The following is an 11,067-nucleotide window of genomic DNA, read 5'->3' on the forward strand; positions in this document are numbered from 1 at the left end:
TATGTTTTGACTTGTTGTTAAAAATGTTTTAAAATTAGTATAAGTGGATATATTTCTTTTATAATTGAAGCAATAAAAATATGCTTCCTTATCTCAATTAATTAGCTTTCAAGTATTATTTTTTAATCAAATAAAAATATAAAATTTAACTAACAACTCTGTTTTAATTAATAAACTGACTAAAATTTGTTTTAAATAAAAATAATGTTGTTTTTTGTGTTCTATCAACTTTATAACATATAACTTGAATATAAGTTATACATTTTAAAAATGAAGTATTGTCAGTGAATAAAACTTAATTGTTGTATACTGTAAATCATTTAATCAAGTATTCTTTAAAACTTGGAAAAAGTTATTAATAAAAAAGTGTTGTTTGGCATATTACTAAATATGTTTTATTTTCTTTTAAGAATAGAAAATTAGTGCTTGAATTTTTTAATGCTGTTTTAAAAGAAAACAATTGAGTAACTAATAAAAATGGAGGTAGATTATTCTTGTAATGTTTTTATCTTTTATGAAAGTATTAATAAAGAAAAGAATAAGAAAAAAAGGTAACTATTTCCAAATTGAACCAAAAACAAAAAGAAAAGAAAAACTGAATTATTTTGTTTTTCATAAATTATATTTTTCACAGGAAAACCCTAAAAGAATTCAAAAATGAGAAACGATGGTCAAAACTTATTTGGACTACAAAGTTGATGCTCGTGGTGGGGCTATTTCAACTGCCAACATTCTTTATTTCAATACTAAACAAATATTAGTTGTACGTAATAAAACAGTCATTTTATTGAATACAAGGACAAATACTATTGAACGTAAATATGTTTGTGATGAAGAAATATCAGTAATTGCTGTAGACGATGAAAGAAACCACATCGCTGCAGGAACTGTAGATGGAAAAGTTAATATCTTTTCATGTTTAGATGGAGAATTACTTGTTACATTCAGTGGACATCGTACAGGAGTTAGAATTCTTGAGTTTAGTGAAAACGGAGAAATGGTGTTATCCGTTGCAAATGAACCAGAAATTGTAGTTTGGGACATTGTTAGAGAAGAAGGTGTTTGTCGTTTTAGAGGACACCTTAACATGATTCAAGGTGCAGTATTTATTCCAGGGTTTGTTGTTTCTGTTGGAGATGATGGATTAGTAAAAGTGTGGGATTTAGAAATTCAACAATGTCGACAAACAATAGTTGGACATCGTGCAGCTATTAAAGCAGTTATTGAATTAGAAGATAATATTTTGTTAACATCAACAATTGACGGCAAATTACGTATTTTACAACGTGTTGATAATGAAGATGATATATTGGAAATTAAAGGTGAAGGAGTACTTGCTATTGGAGGAGATGTAGAAGAATTTACAAAGAAAGGAAAAGTTCTTGGGATGAGAGTGAATAATGGAACTTTGGGATATAGTGAAATTATTACATCAAATGAACGACTTCAATCAAAGAAAAGAAAAAAAAGACTTGAGGACGGAGAGTTTTTATTAACTGACTACGTTACCTTAAGACATGCCATGAAATTGAATACTGCAATAAAGTCTATTTGTGTTGGAGATGATGGGTTAATGGTTGTAGCTATTACAAATGGATTTAAAGAGTATAGATATAAAGATTGGAATCCTGCACCTCTTCAAGATCATTACAGACCAGATGCACGAGTGGTGTTAGTTTCTGATGACGATATCAAAGTTGCATGCATTGGAGATGGGAATTGTTCTATTTGGAATCCAAATGGAACTAATTTAGGAAGTATTGATTGTGGAAGAGCAAATACAGCAACATTCTTACCTGGAGGAAGATTTATTGCAATCGGTACTGTTGGTGGATCAATTGAAATTATTGATACAGCTGCATCTGTTGTCATTGGATCAATGACTGCTCATTCTGGAGAAATTACTGTTATTAAACCATGGAAAGGAGGAGATATGATTGGATTAGTAAGTGGTGGAAAAGACAAACAAGTGAGACTATGGATGGTTGATGTTCTTACTGATGAAGATGGAAAGAAATGTGTTACACTAACAAAAGAAAATGAATGGGAAATGGATGATTCAATTCTTAACTTAACTGTGTCAAAACAAGTTCTTGCTGTTGCTATGATGGATAACACAGTAAAAGTATATAAATTGCCAACGATGCAATTTTATTTATCATTGTATGGCCATAATTTACCTGTTACTGCATTAGACATTAGTGATGATAATAATATAATTATTACTGGAAGTGCTGATAAATCAATTAAAGTTTGGGGATTACAATATGGTGAATGTATTAAAACATTTAAGGGACATGAAGATTTAATTACTGGAATTGCCTGTATTCCAAGAACACATTATTTCTTTTCTGTTTCAAGAGATAAGTCATTGAGGTATTGGGATGCTGATAAACAAATTCAAATTAAAACATTCAAAGAACATAACGCTGGAATTCTTTCAATGGGATGTTCTACTTTTGGTGATTACATTGTTTCATCATCAGCTGACCATTCGTTTATTGTTTGGATGCGTTCAAAAGAACAAATTTTTGTTGAAGAAGAAGAAAATAAACAACTTACTCAACATTTTAATGATGAAGAATTAAAACAATTAGATTTTGTTGATAGAAATGCTCCAGATAGATTAGACACTAGTGAAGCATCAAGAAAAACAATAGAAACAATTAAAGATGCAGAAGATTTAATGGCGGTATTAGATTTAGTTACTAAAGAAGATTTTTCTATAAAAGGATATGAAGAAGAATTGGCACAATGGAATCTCAATCCTGTTGGTGATAAACCACAACCACCTGAGCCAAATATTTTATTGTGTGGATTATCGCCAAGTGATCATTTATTGAAACTAGTTGGTAAAATTTCTCCATCAAATTTACAACAAACATTATTAATGTTACCAACCAGTAACGCTATTCTTCTCTTAAGGTGGGTTGTTGATTGGTTAGAAAAAGATAAACGAATATTAATGGATGTTACTATTGCAAGTTTCTTATGTAAAGTTCATTACTCTTATTTTTCAGGATCAAAAGATGCCTCACTGATTGAAATGCTTGAAAAACTAGCCAGTTTATGCAAATCAAGAATTGAAAAATTACGTTTAACAACAGCAACTAATTTAGAACTCTTAAAAGTAGTTGATTTAGAATTGAATGATAAAAATTGATTGAATTTTTAAACAAATATATTTTTTTTAATTTATTTATATATGTTCCAAGTTATTTATTAAATAATTCATTTTAAGAAACTTTGTGGTTTTTTAGGTTTTTTTGCAATATAAGCTTTCTTTAATTGAGATTGTTCTTTTAATTCATGTTTTTCTATTAGTGGCTGTGTCTTTTTTGCTATATCAGGAATATTTGATGCATAATTAAATTTCTTTTCTAGTTTCTCTATAACTTTATTAGCATCAATTTTATCATACTCGCTCTGTCCTGTCATTTCATATTTCTTTTGAGAAACTTCTATTAACCATTCTTTATTTGCTTCATTTAAACTTGTTGTTTCGGAAATATTTCCATTCACTTGAGACAATGCAGCATCACGTACATAATATGGAATATCATATTCAATATCTTTTAAACAACATTGACACATATTTTTAATTTTTGCACAATTTAAACAAACATACGTTTTATTAATTAAGTTTGTTTCTTCCATTCTCCACTTGTAAACATCAAATGGTCGGTCACACAATTTACATGCCTCTCCCATTCTTGCTCTTTTCATTTTAATATACTTTTCTTTTGGTAAACAATTTTCACATAAAATAGGAAATCCATCACTCATTTTTTGTTTTTAAACTTAAATTGTTTTTTTTTATTCTTTTTTTATTTTTCTTTCTTTTTTTTTTAAGACTTTTCTATTCTTCACACTTTTTATTTTGATTTTTGTTCATTTTATTTACTCTTGTTTTATTTAATTACACTGTTACCATTTAAAAATGAAATATAATAATAAGCAGTACATACCTTTATGTCTTTGTAATGAATATAAAGAACTAAATAGTATGTACACATCTTAAAATAAAAAATGAACTAAAAAATAAGTTAAAGATGTCTGTTTGTTAACACATTAACTTCAAATCATCAATAATATTTACCATTCAGTGTTGTGGAAAAAGTGAACAAACACAAAACGCACAAAACCCAAAGGTAATTCCTGTAATTGATTCGAATAAACCAGCTGAATCACAATATCAATATGTATTCAAATACGTTATTGTTGGAGAAGTTGCAGTAGGAAAGTCATGTCTTCTTCTTCAATTCCAAGATAAAAGATTCCAACCAATTCATGACTTAACTATTGGTGTTGAGTTTGGAACAAAAACTATTCCAATTCAAGGCCAATCAGTGAAACTTCAAATATGGGATACTGCAGGATCAGAAAAGTTTAGGTCTATTACTAGAAGTTATTATAGAGGAGCATCTGGTGCTTTATTAGTGTATGATATTTCAAGAAAAGAGTCATTTGAAAAAATTCCAATTTGGTTAGAAGAATGTAGAAAATATAGTAATCCAAATACCACTATTATGCTTGTTGGTAATAAATGTGATCTTCCTGATAGACAAGTTACTAAAGAAGAAGGTGAAGCATTTGCTAAAGAAAATGGATTGTTATTCTTGGAAGCATCTGCACGTGACGCCACTAATGTTGACAATTGTTTCTTACAAACTGCTGAAGTCATCTTTGAAAATGTCAAGACAGGTAAAGTCACTCTTGACAACGGTGATGGGAGATAAAAAACAAATTTGAATTCAACTTCTAGTTATTTTTGTTTTTTTCTTTATATTTTTGTTATTAGAGATAAATTTGTTATAATAATATTTTTTTTATTATTTAAGATTTAATAATAAAATTAATTTTTTTGTTTTTAAAAGAAAATATTGATTTTCAATATTTTACTGTTTTAAATTAAAAAATAAATAAACTAAAAATTAACTATTATTCAATGCAACCAATTCCTTGGGAAAAAGTTAATAGAACTGAACCATTACACGTTTTAATTACTGGAGCCGCTGGTCAAATTGGATACAATTTATGTTTTCTCATTGGAAGAGGATTTTTATTTGATTGTGATGTTATTCTTCATTTGTATGATCTAAACGATATGGCACTAAAAGGGTTATCAATGGAATTAACTGACTGTTGTTTACCAAAACTAAAAGGAGTCATTTCTACTACAGAAACTGAGCTTGCTTTTAGTAATGTTGATGTTGCAATTATTGTTGCAGGTATTCCACGAAAACCTGGAATGCAACGTAGTGATTTGATCAGTGTAAATAAAAAAGTAATGGAAATGAATGGAAAAGCACTTGGAACTTATTCAAGTAAAGACGTTCGTGTAGTTGTTGTTGCTAACCCTGCAAATACCAATGCTTATGTTATTTGTCAAACATCAGGTATTCCACCTGAACATATAACTGCATTAACACGTTTAGACCAAAACAGAGCAACTGCATTTGTTGCTAATAAAGTAGGATGTCAACCAGAATTTGTTCACAATATTATTGTTTGGGGAAATCACTCTAATACAATGCAACCAGATCTTTCATATTCATATCTTGCTGATCAAAACGGTATTAAACCATTAGCTAATTGTATTGAAGATTTTGATGATTTTACTGAAAAAGTTAGATATCGTGGTGAAGAAGTAATCAATACAAGAAAAGCAAGTTCTGCTGGATCTGCTGCTCACGCAATTTGTCAACACATTAAAGATTGGATTTATGGAACTAAGCCAGGAATTATGGTTAGTATGGGAGTTTGTAGTCATGGTGAATATGGAATTAATACAGGTCTCTTTTATTCAATGCCAGTGACATGTTCAGCAGGTGAGTACCATATTGTTGATTCTTTAATAATAGAACCAAGAATCAAAGATGCATTAACTCTTTCAGAATTAGAGCTAATTGATGAACGAAATATTGTTAATTGAAATAAAATATTTTTATAAAATAAATATTATTTTTTGAGATATATTTTTGTTATTGAAATATTAAAATGATATAGTTTAATTAATTAAAAATAATTTTTTAATTAGAAGAAATAAGCATATCGTTGATGATATTACGAGCTTCTAACAAATCTCTTCCAGTTAAGGAACCACAGTCCATAACTGGGATTTGGAAATTAAGAAGAGTAATGTTATGTTTTAATTTCAAAGCAACCGATCTCATTCCAGATACACCAACATTATTTTCGTCCCAATTAAGTTCGTTTAATTTAGAATTACTACGAATCATATTTGACAATGAAAATGCACCTTTGTTTCCAAAATTATGTCCACTAACATCAAGTACCTCTAATTGATTTTGACTGACAAGAGTATCAAAAATTGGAACAATATTAATACCTAATTTTTGAGACTCTTTTTTACCTCCAGCCATCCTTAAAATTTTTAATGGACATCCTGAAACTAACAAATTACAAATTGCTTTAACAACTTCTGTTGATGTATCACTTTGTTTCTTTGTTGTCCTACCAAATGAACCAGAAATATTTAATTCTTCGACAACAGTATTTTGTGTTAATGCTTCACAAAGGGAAATAATTCCTTCATCTCCAATATCTGTATATGAAACATTAATTGTTTTAATAGAAGTTAGTCCAGCAAACATATGAGAGAATGATGTCATAATTTCTGTTGTAAGCGATGATTCACTTAAATCTAATGAAACTGATTTTGCTGGAATTTCTTCAATGAACTTTCTTAATGTTGTTTTATCAATAACAGCTTTCTCTAAGGAAAGATTAGTAATTTGATCTAATTTGCTTCCAAGATTATCAACACAATGTTGGATTAATTCTTGATTGAAATTTAATCCAGTAATATCTAATTTAACAACCTTCTTTAATGCACAAACACATTTTATTAAACTTGTTTCTTTAGGTACTTCACAATCTTTCATGATTAATTCAGTTAATGATGGTAACATTCCATTAATTAATGAAACTAGGAACTCAGTTTGTGTATAATACATTTGAGCTCCAGAAATATTTAATGAACGTAATGGAATACTTGTTTTAATTTTTCTTAAATCATCAAGAAAAGCAGAAACAGTACTACTGTGTGTTAATACATTAGCTAAATTTATTGATTCTAGTCTATAACATCTTATAACAGCTCCAATAGCAGCAATTCCTTTAGAATCCATTTGGTTTGATGATACATCTAATTCTAATAACGGATGTTTTGGGTTATAATTATATCCTTCAAAAACATCAGCCCATTTAGAACCTAATGAAACATTAATTAAAGCAAGTGATTCAATCGTAGTATTTGTAGCAAGAATATCTTTTAATTGTGAATAACATCTCCTAAGATTAGTATCTTGTATAACAATTTTTTTAAAGAAATGGTTATGAGTAATAGAACAAAAAATAGGTTGCATATCAGTATCTAATAAACAATCTTCTTTAGTGTTATTATAATCATCATTATAATATTTACTAAGATCAAGTGTTCTTTCTTCTCCTGGTGTTTGTAATCTAATATCATTTGCAATATCGAAAACTAATCCATTATTCATTTTAACTCCAAATGATGCACAATTTGCTTTATATACTCCAAGGAATCCTCCAGATTGACTTTTATAATTTAATGGATATGGTAAAATACGAGTAGTAACTACATATGGTGCTTTAAGAGAGAATGTTGGTTTTCTATAATATCCATGAGCAAATGCTCTCATTAAATAAACAATAAACAAATTATTATTGTCTCCATTAATAAAGAGAGTTTGTTTAACAGCATCAATTGTAATATGTTGTTCAGCCCCTTCAATAACTTGAATTGAATTAATTTGTCTATTAAATACTCTTTTAACAAATGTATTTCCTTTTAAATCAACAAATGTTAAGAAATCTTCAGTAATAAAACATGCACATACAGTAGCATTTTTCTTATCAATTTTATCATAAAGAATAACATCATTTTTATCTTTTTTCTTTTCACAAATTACTGTTCCTTTCATAATAAAATAACAATCTAATTTTTGTTTAGTAATTTCCTTTCTGAATAATTTAACTTGTTCAAGATCAAATGCATTTAAATGATTACATTTTCGTTCATAACTTCCTAAATCTAACATATTTTCTAAAAACAATAATCTTAAATGTCCTTGGAAACCATTCATTAATGTATTTGCTTTTTCTGAAAACTCTCTATGAACAGATGAAATAGCACGAGCATCCATTAATTGACTTTCTTTTAATGTTGTAATTGTTAAACTTGATGCCTTTAAATTTTTTAATGCAGCAACACGTAATCTGCTAAATGATGAATCAATAAATGGATTTAATGGTGCCATATACCCATGTCTTTTATTACTAAATTTTTTTCCTGCAAATAATGTTTTTAAGACATTTGTTAGAATAGTAAAATTACGTTCAACAATATGAGAACTTTTCTTTAATCCTTTAATATGAAATTTTTCAGGATTTTCAATAATAGACATAAAACAATTTTGAGTGAGAAAAGTAACAGTCATAACGTCAGCTTCACCTTTAGGAAGAGTAGGTAAATGTTTAATAACTAATTCTCTATAAACATTACAAATCTGGAAGATAGTAAGTGGAAGTGATGGGAAAAAATCAGTGACTATTTTGATATATTTTTCAGTCCAACTTTGAAGAAGTTCGAAATTAGATTCAATCTCATCATCATTTTCAACAAATAAATCATCAATCTCAAAAGATGATTTTAAGTTTATAAATTCAGTAAAGAATTCTTTGACTTTATCAACAAAAACTTCTGGAACAATTGCCTCAAATAAAGATTTACATAATAAATTTGTTGGACAATTTTCTCTCATTAATTTATCAGTACCTGCATTTTCTTCAAATTCTAAATTCATGATTTTTTGAATAAAATTTATTGTTGTTTGGGTTGATGCTGTCATAGCCAAAATACCTCTACTCGTACTTGATGCAGTTTTTGAATCAAATAAAAGATTGAATGTTTGTGGACAATGGTCTAACATTAATAATACAATTCTTTTAAGATCTTCTAATTCTCTTTGTGAATAAATTAAATACTTTTCATCAACTTTTGGTGAATGACTTTTACCATTAAATTCTAATGGAAATTCTATTTGCATTGATTCCATCTTTTCTTGCATTTGAACTGAGTTAGCAGTGACATTAGTTATATCTGAAATCATTGATCCAGAAAATAATGATGACCCTGCTTTATCTGTTCCAATAGAACGTCCTGTTTTCTTTTCTCTAATTTCACGATACGTTTTAAGATCAGGTGGTGGTTGTAATGGACATTGTGGAATTGTTTTAAATTGTGATCGAATAACATTATAATGATTAGGTATGTACGATGCATCTGAAGTAATTTCGCTTGCAGAAATCCCATTAAAGTCTACAGAGAACGATTCAGAAATTGAAATTCTTTTTGATTCAGCCATATTTCTTTGTGTTGTTTTTTAAGTTTTAGATTCTACTTTTTTTTTGTTTTTTTTTTTTTTCGTTTTTTACCTATTTGAGACTCTTTTTTTATAAGTTAGCATTTCTCTTTTTCAATCCATTATTTCTTCTTTTAATGATATAAAAATAAATAATTTTTTCCAAATTTTTCTTTTTTTGATCTAAATTTTTTTGTCGTTGATTTTCCTGAATACTTAGTTTATTCTAAGCTATTTTATTATAATATAATTGTTCTATTTATAGAAATAGATATTTCATGAATTATTATAATAAACTAATAATAAATAAATAACAAAAATTAAAAATAGTATTAAAGAATCAGTAATCCACAAAAATTGAATTAAAACAGAAAACAAAAAAAATTTTATTCGATTGTTTTTTGATTGGGATTGATTCTGAAATATTTATCAATAAAGAGTATTGAAGCATTCTCCTCCATGAAATGAGCCAGTTGTTCTAAAAAAGCTTTCAACTCATCCATTTTATCAAAATGGATTTCATAACAAATTTGAGGTAGTTTTGCAATTAATCTTAGTAAGTGTTCAGCACCATAATAATCACCAACCTCATCAATAGAATTAACTTTTTCTAAAACTTGTGCGTATTGTTTCTTTTCTATTTCATACAACAAAAATGGTCCAACTGTATGACAAAATAATGTATAAAATGATACTGCTAATTCTTTTATTTCATCATCTTCTGCTGTTTTAAGGAAGTCTTGTATTACTTTTCTTGCACTTGGAGTTCTTGGTAATGGAATTAACTACAATAATTATTATTTATTTGCAATTAGTTTGTGTACTAAACTATTTAACAAACATTACTACTATTTGTAATCTTATCATTTTCATCCATTAATCTAATACATAAACTACTTGGTAATTCTATTAAAATTGGAATATCCTAAAATGTAGTTTAGTTATTACTTCTTTTTCTCTTTTTTTCATTAAAAAATATATAACAAACTTCTTCTTCATGATTCTTTCTTGTTCTTCTTCTACTTCGGTGTTCTTCACATAATTTACATTCAGGAGGACAATTTAAATGTTCTTTTGCTTCATGGGCACGAAGGTATCTCAAAGAAACGTAAGTTTTATCACAACCAAGATGTCTAATAATATTATTTTATTATGTAATAAACTAACTCAAAAAAGAAAAAAAAACAAACCGACATTTGTGAGGTTTCTTCCCTTCTTCAGACATAACTATTATGATTTGTTTCTTTTTTAAGTTCATTTTTCTTTCTTTTAGATATTTTTTGTGTGGTTTAAAAAAAAAAAGAATTAATTAAAATAATCAGACCCGAAAGATGATTATCATGGTTAATCACTTAAATAAAGGATCATCATTTCATTATTATTATTTAACTTATTCTTTTATTTAAAGTAAGTAATCAAAATATAGAATTACGGTTTTTTAATAAATTTTTATTAATTCAGAATATTTTATTAAGTAATATCAACCCTAATTTTATATTTAGTTATAAATCTATTATTTATAATATCTTTTAAAAATTATTAATTTTTAGTAAAGATATGCAATATTTAATAACAATGCTTTTTTGTTGATAAAAAGTAATTAAGTATTACTATTTTTATCTTTGCTCCTTGTTCTGTGGAAATTAATCCCCAT

At 27.4% G+C, this 11,067-nt stretch overlaps 6 protein-coding genes across 6 annotated transcripts, besides 13 other annotated features; 3 read left to right on the forward strand and 3 right to left on the reverse strand.

The window, feature by feature from the left end:
• Positions 1-113: 113 nt before the first annotated feature.
• Positions 114-149: a sequence feature (AT_rich).
• A 518-nt stretch (positions 150-667) lies between these two features.
• EDI_105690 (WD repeat-containing protein, putative) lies at positions 668-3,163 on the forward strand (the record flags this gene model as incomplete). Its single annotated transcript, XM_001740913.1, has 1 exon — positions 668-3,163. The coding sequence occupies one exon, from the start codon at positions 668-670 to the stop codon at positions 3,161-3,163; it is 2,496 nt and encodes an 831-aa protein (XP_001740965.1).
• A 3-nt stretch (positions 3,164-3,166) lies between these two features.
• Positions 3,167-3,207: a sequence feature (AT_rich).
• A 24-nt stretch (positions 3,208-3,231) lies between these two features.
• On the reverse strand, positions 3,232-3,786 carry EDI_105700 (pre-mRNA-splicing factor SLT11, putative; the record flags this gene model as incomplete). The annotated part of the gene is made up of 1 exon (XM_001740914.1): positions 3,232-3,786. The coding sequence occupies one exon, from the start codon at positions 3,784-3,786 to the stop codon at positions 3,232-3,234; it is 555 nt and encodes a 184-aa protein (XP_001740966.1).
• A 23-nt stretch (positions 3,787-3,809) lies between these two features.
• Positions 3,810-3,850: a microsatellite.
• A 23-nt stretch (positions 3,851-3,873) lies between these two features.
• Positions 3,874-3,921: a microsatellite.
• Positions 3,922-4,052: 131 nt separating this feature from the next.
• Positions 4,053-4,739, forward strand: EDI_105710 (GTP-binding protein YPTC4, putative; the record flags this gene model as incomplete). Its single annotated transcript, XM_001740915.1, has 2 exons — positions 4,053-4,058; positions 4,107-4,739. The coding sequence occupies 2 exons, from the start codon at positions 4,053-4,055 to the stop codon at positions 4,737-4,739; spliced, it is 639 nt and encodes a 212-aa protein (XP_001740967.1).
• A 26-nt stretch (positions 4,740-4,765) lies between these two features.
• Positions 4,766-4,946: a sequence feature (AT_rich).
• A 2-nt stretch (positions 4,947-4,948) lies between these two features.
• EDI_105720 (malate dehydrogenase, putative) lies at positions 4,949-5,935 on the forward strand (the record flags this gene model as incomplete). The annotated part of the gene is made up of 1 exon (XM_001740916.1): positions 4,949-5,935. The coding sequence occupies one exon, from the start codon at positions 4,949-4,951 to the stop codon at positions 5,933-5,935; it is 987 nt and encodes a 328-aa protein (XP_001740968.1).
• Positions 5,920-6,039: a sequence feature (AT_rich).
• On the reverse strand, positions 6,033-9,416 carry EDI_105730 (carmil, putative; the record flags this gene model as incomplete). Its single annotated transcript, XM_001740917.1, has 1 exon — positions 6,033-9,416. The coding sequence occupies one exon, from the start codon at positions 9,414-9,416 to the stop codon at positions 6,033-6,035; it is 3,384 nt and encodes a 1,127-aa protein (XP_001740969.1).
• Positions 9,417-9,452: 36 nt separating this feature from the next.
• Positions 9,453-9,484: a microsatellite.
• Positions 9,485-9,545: 61 nt separating this feature from the next.
• Positions 9,546-9,575: a sequence feature (AT_rich).
• A 70-nt stretch (positions 9,576-9,645) lies between these two features.
• Positions 9,646-9,750: a sequence feature (AT_rich).
• Positions 9,751-9,799: 49 nt separating this feature from the next.
• On the reverse strand, positions 9,800-10,638 carry EDI_105740 (uncharacterized protein; the record flags this gene model as incomplete). The annotated part of the gene is made up of 4 exons (XM_001740918.1): positions 9,800-10,198; positions 10,255-10,338; positions 10,402-10,546; positions 10,604-10,638. The coding sequence occupies 4 exons, from the start codon at positions 10,636-10,638 to the stop codon at positions 9,800-9,802; spliced, it is 663 nt and encodes a 220-aa protein (XP_001740970.1).
• Positions 10,548-10,575: a sequence feature (AT_rich).
• Positions 10,639-10,701: 63 nt separating the features above from the next.
• Positions 10,702-10,732: a sequence feature (AT_rich).
• A 115-nt stretch (positions 10,733-10,847) lies between these two features.
• Positions 10,848-10,962: a sequence feature (AT_rich).
• Positions 10,963-11,004: 42 nt separating this feature from the next.
• Positions 11,005-11,067: part of a repeat region that runs on past the window's edge.

Source organism: Entamoeba dispar, genomic scaffold (assembly GCF_000209125.1).
Source record: "Entamoeba dispar SAW760 scf_1105229463351 genomic scaffold, whole genome shotgun sequence".
In the NCBI taxonomy this organism is placed as follows: Eukaryota; Evosea; order Mastigamoebida; family Endamoebidae; genus Entamoeba; species Entamoeba dispar.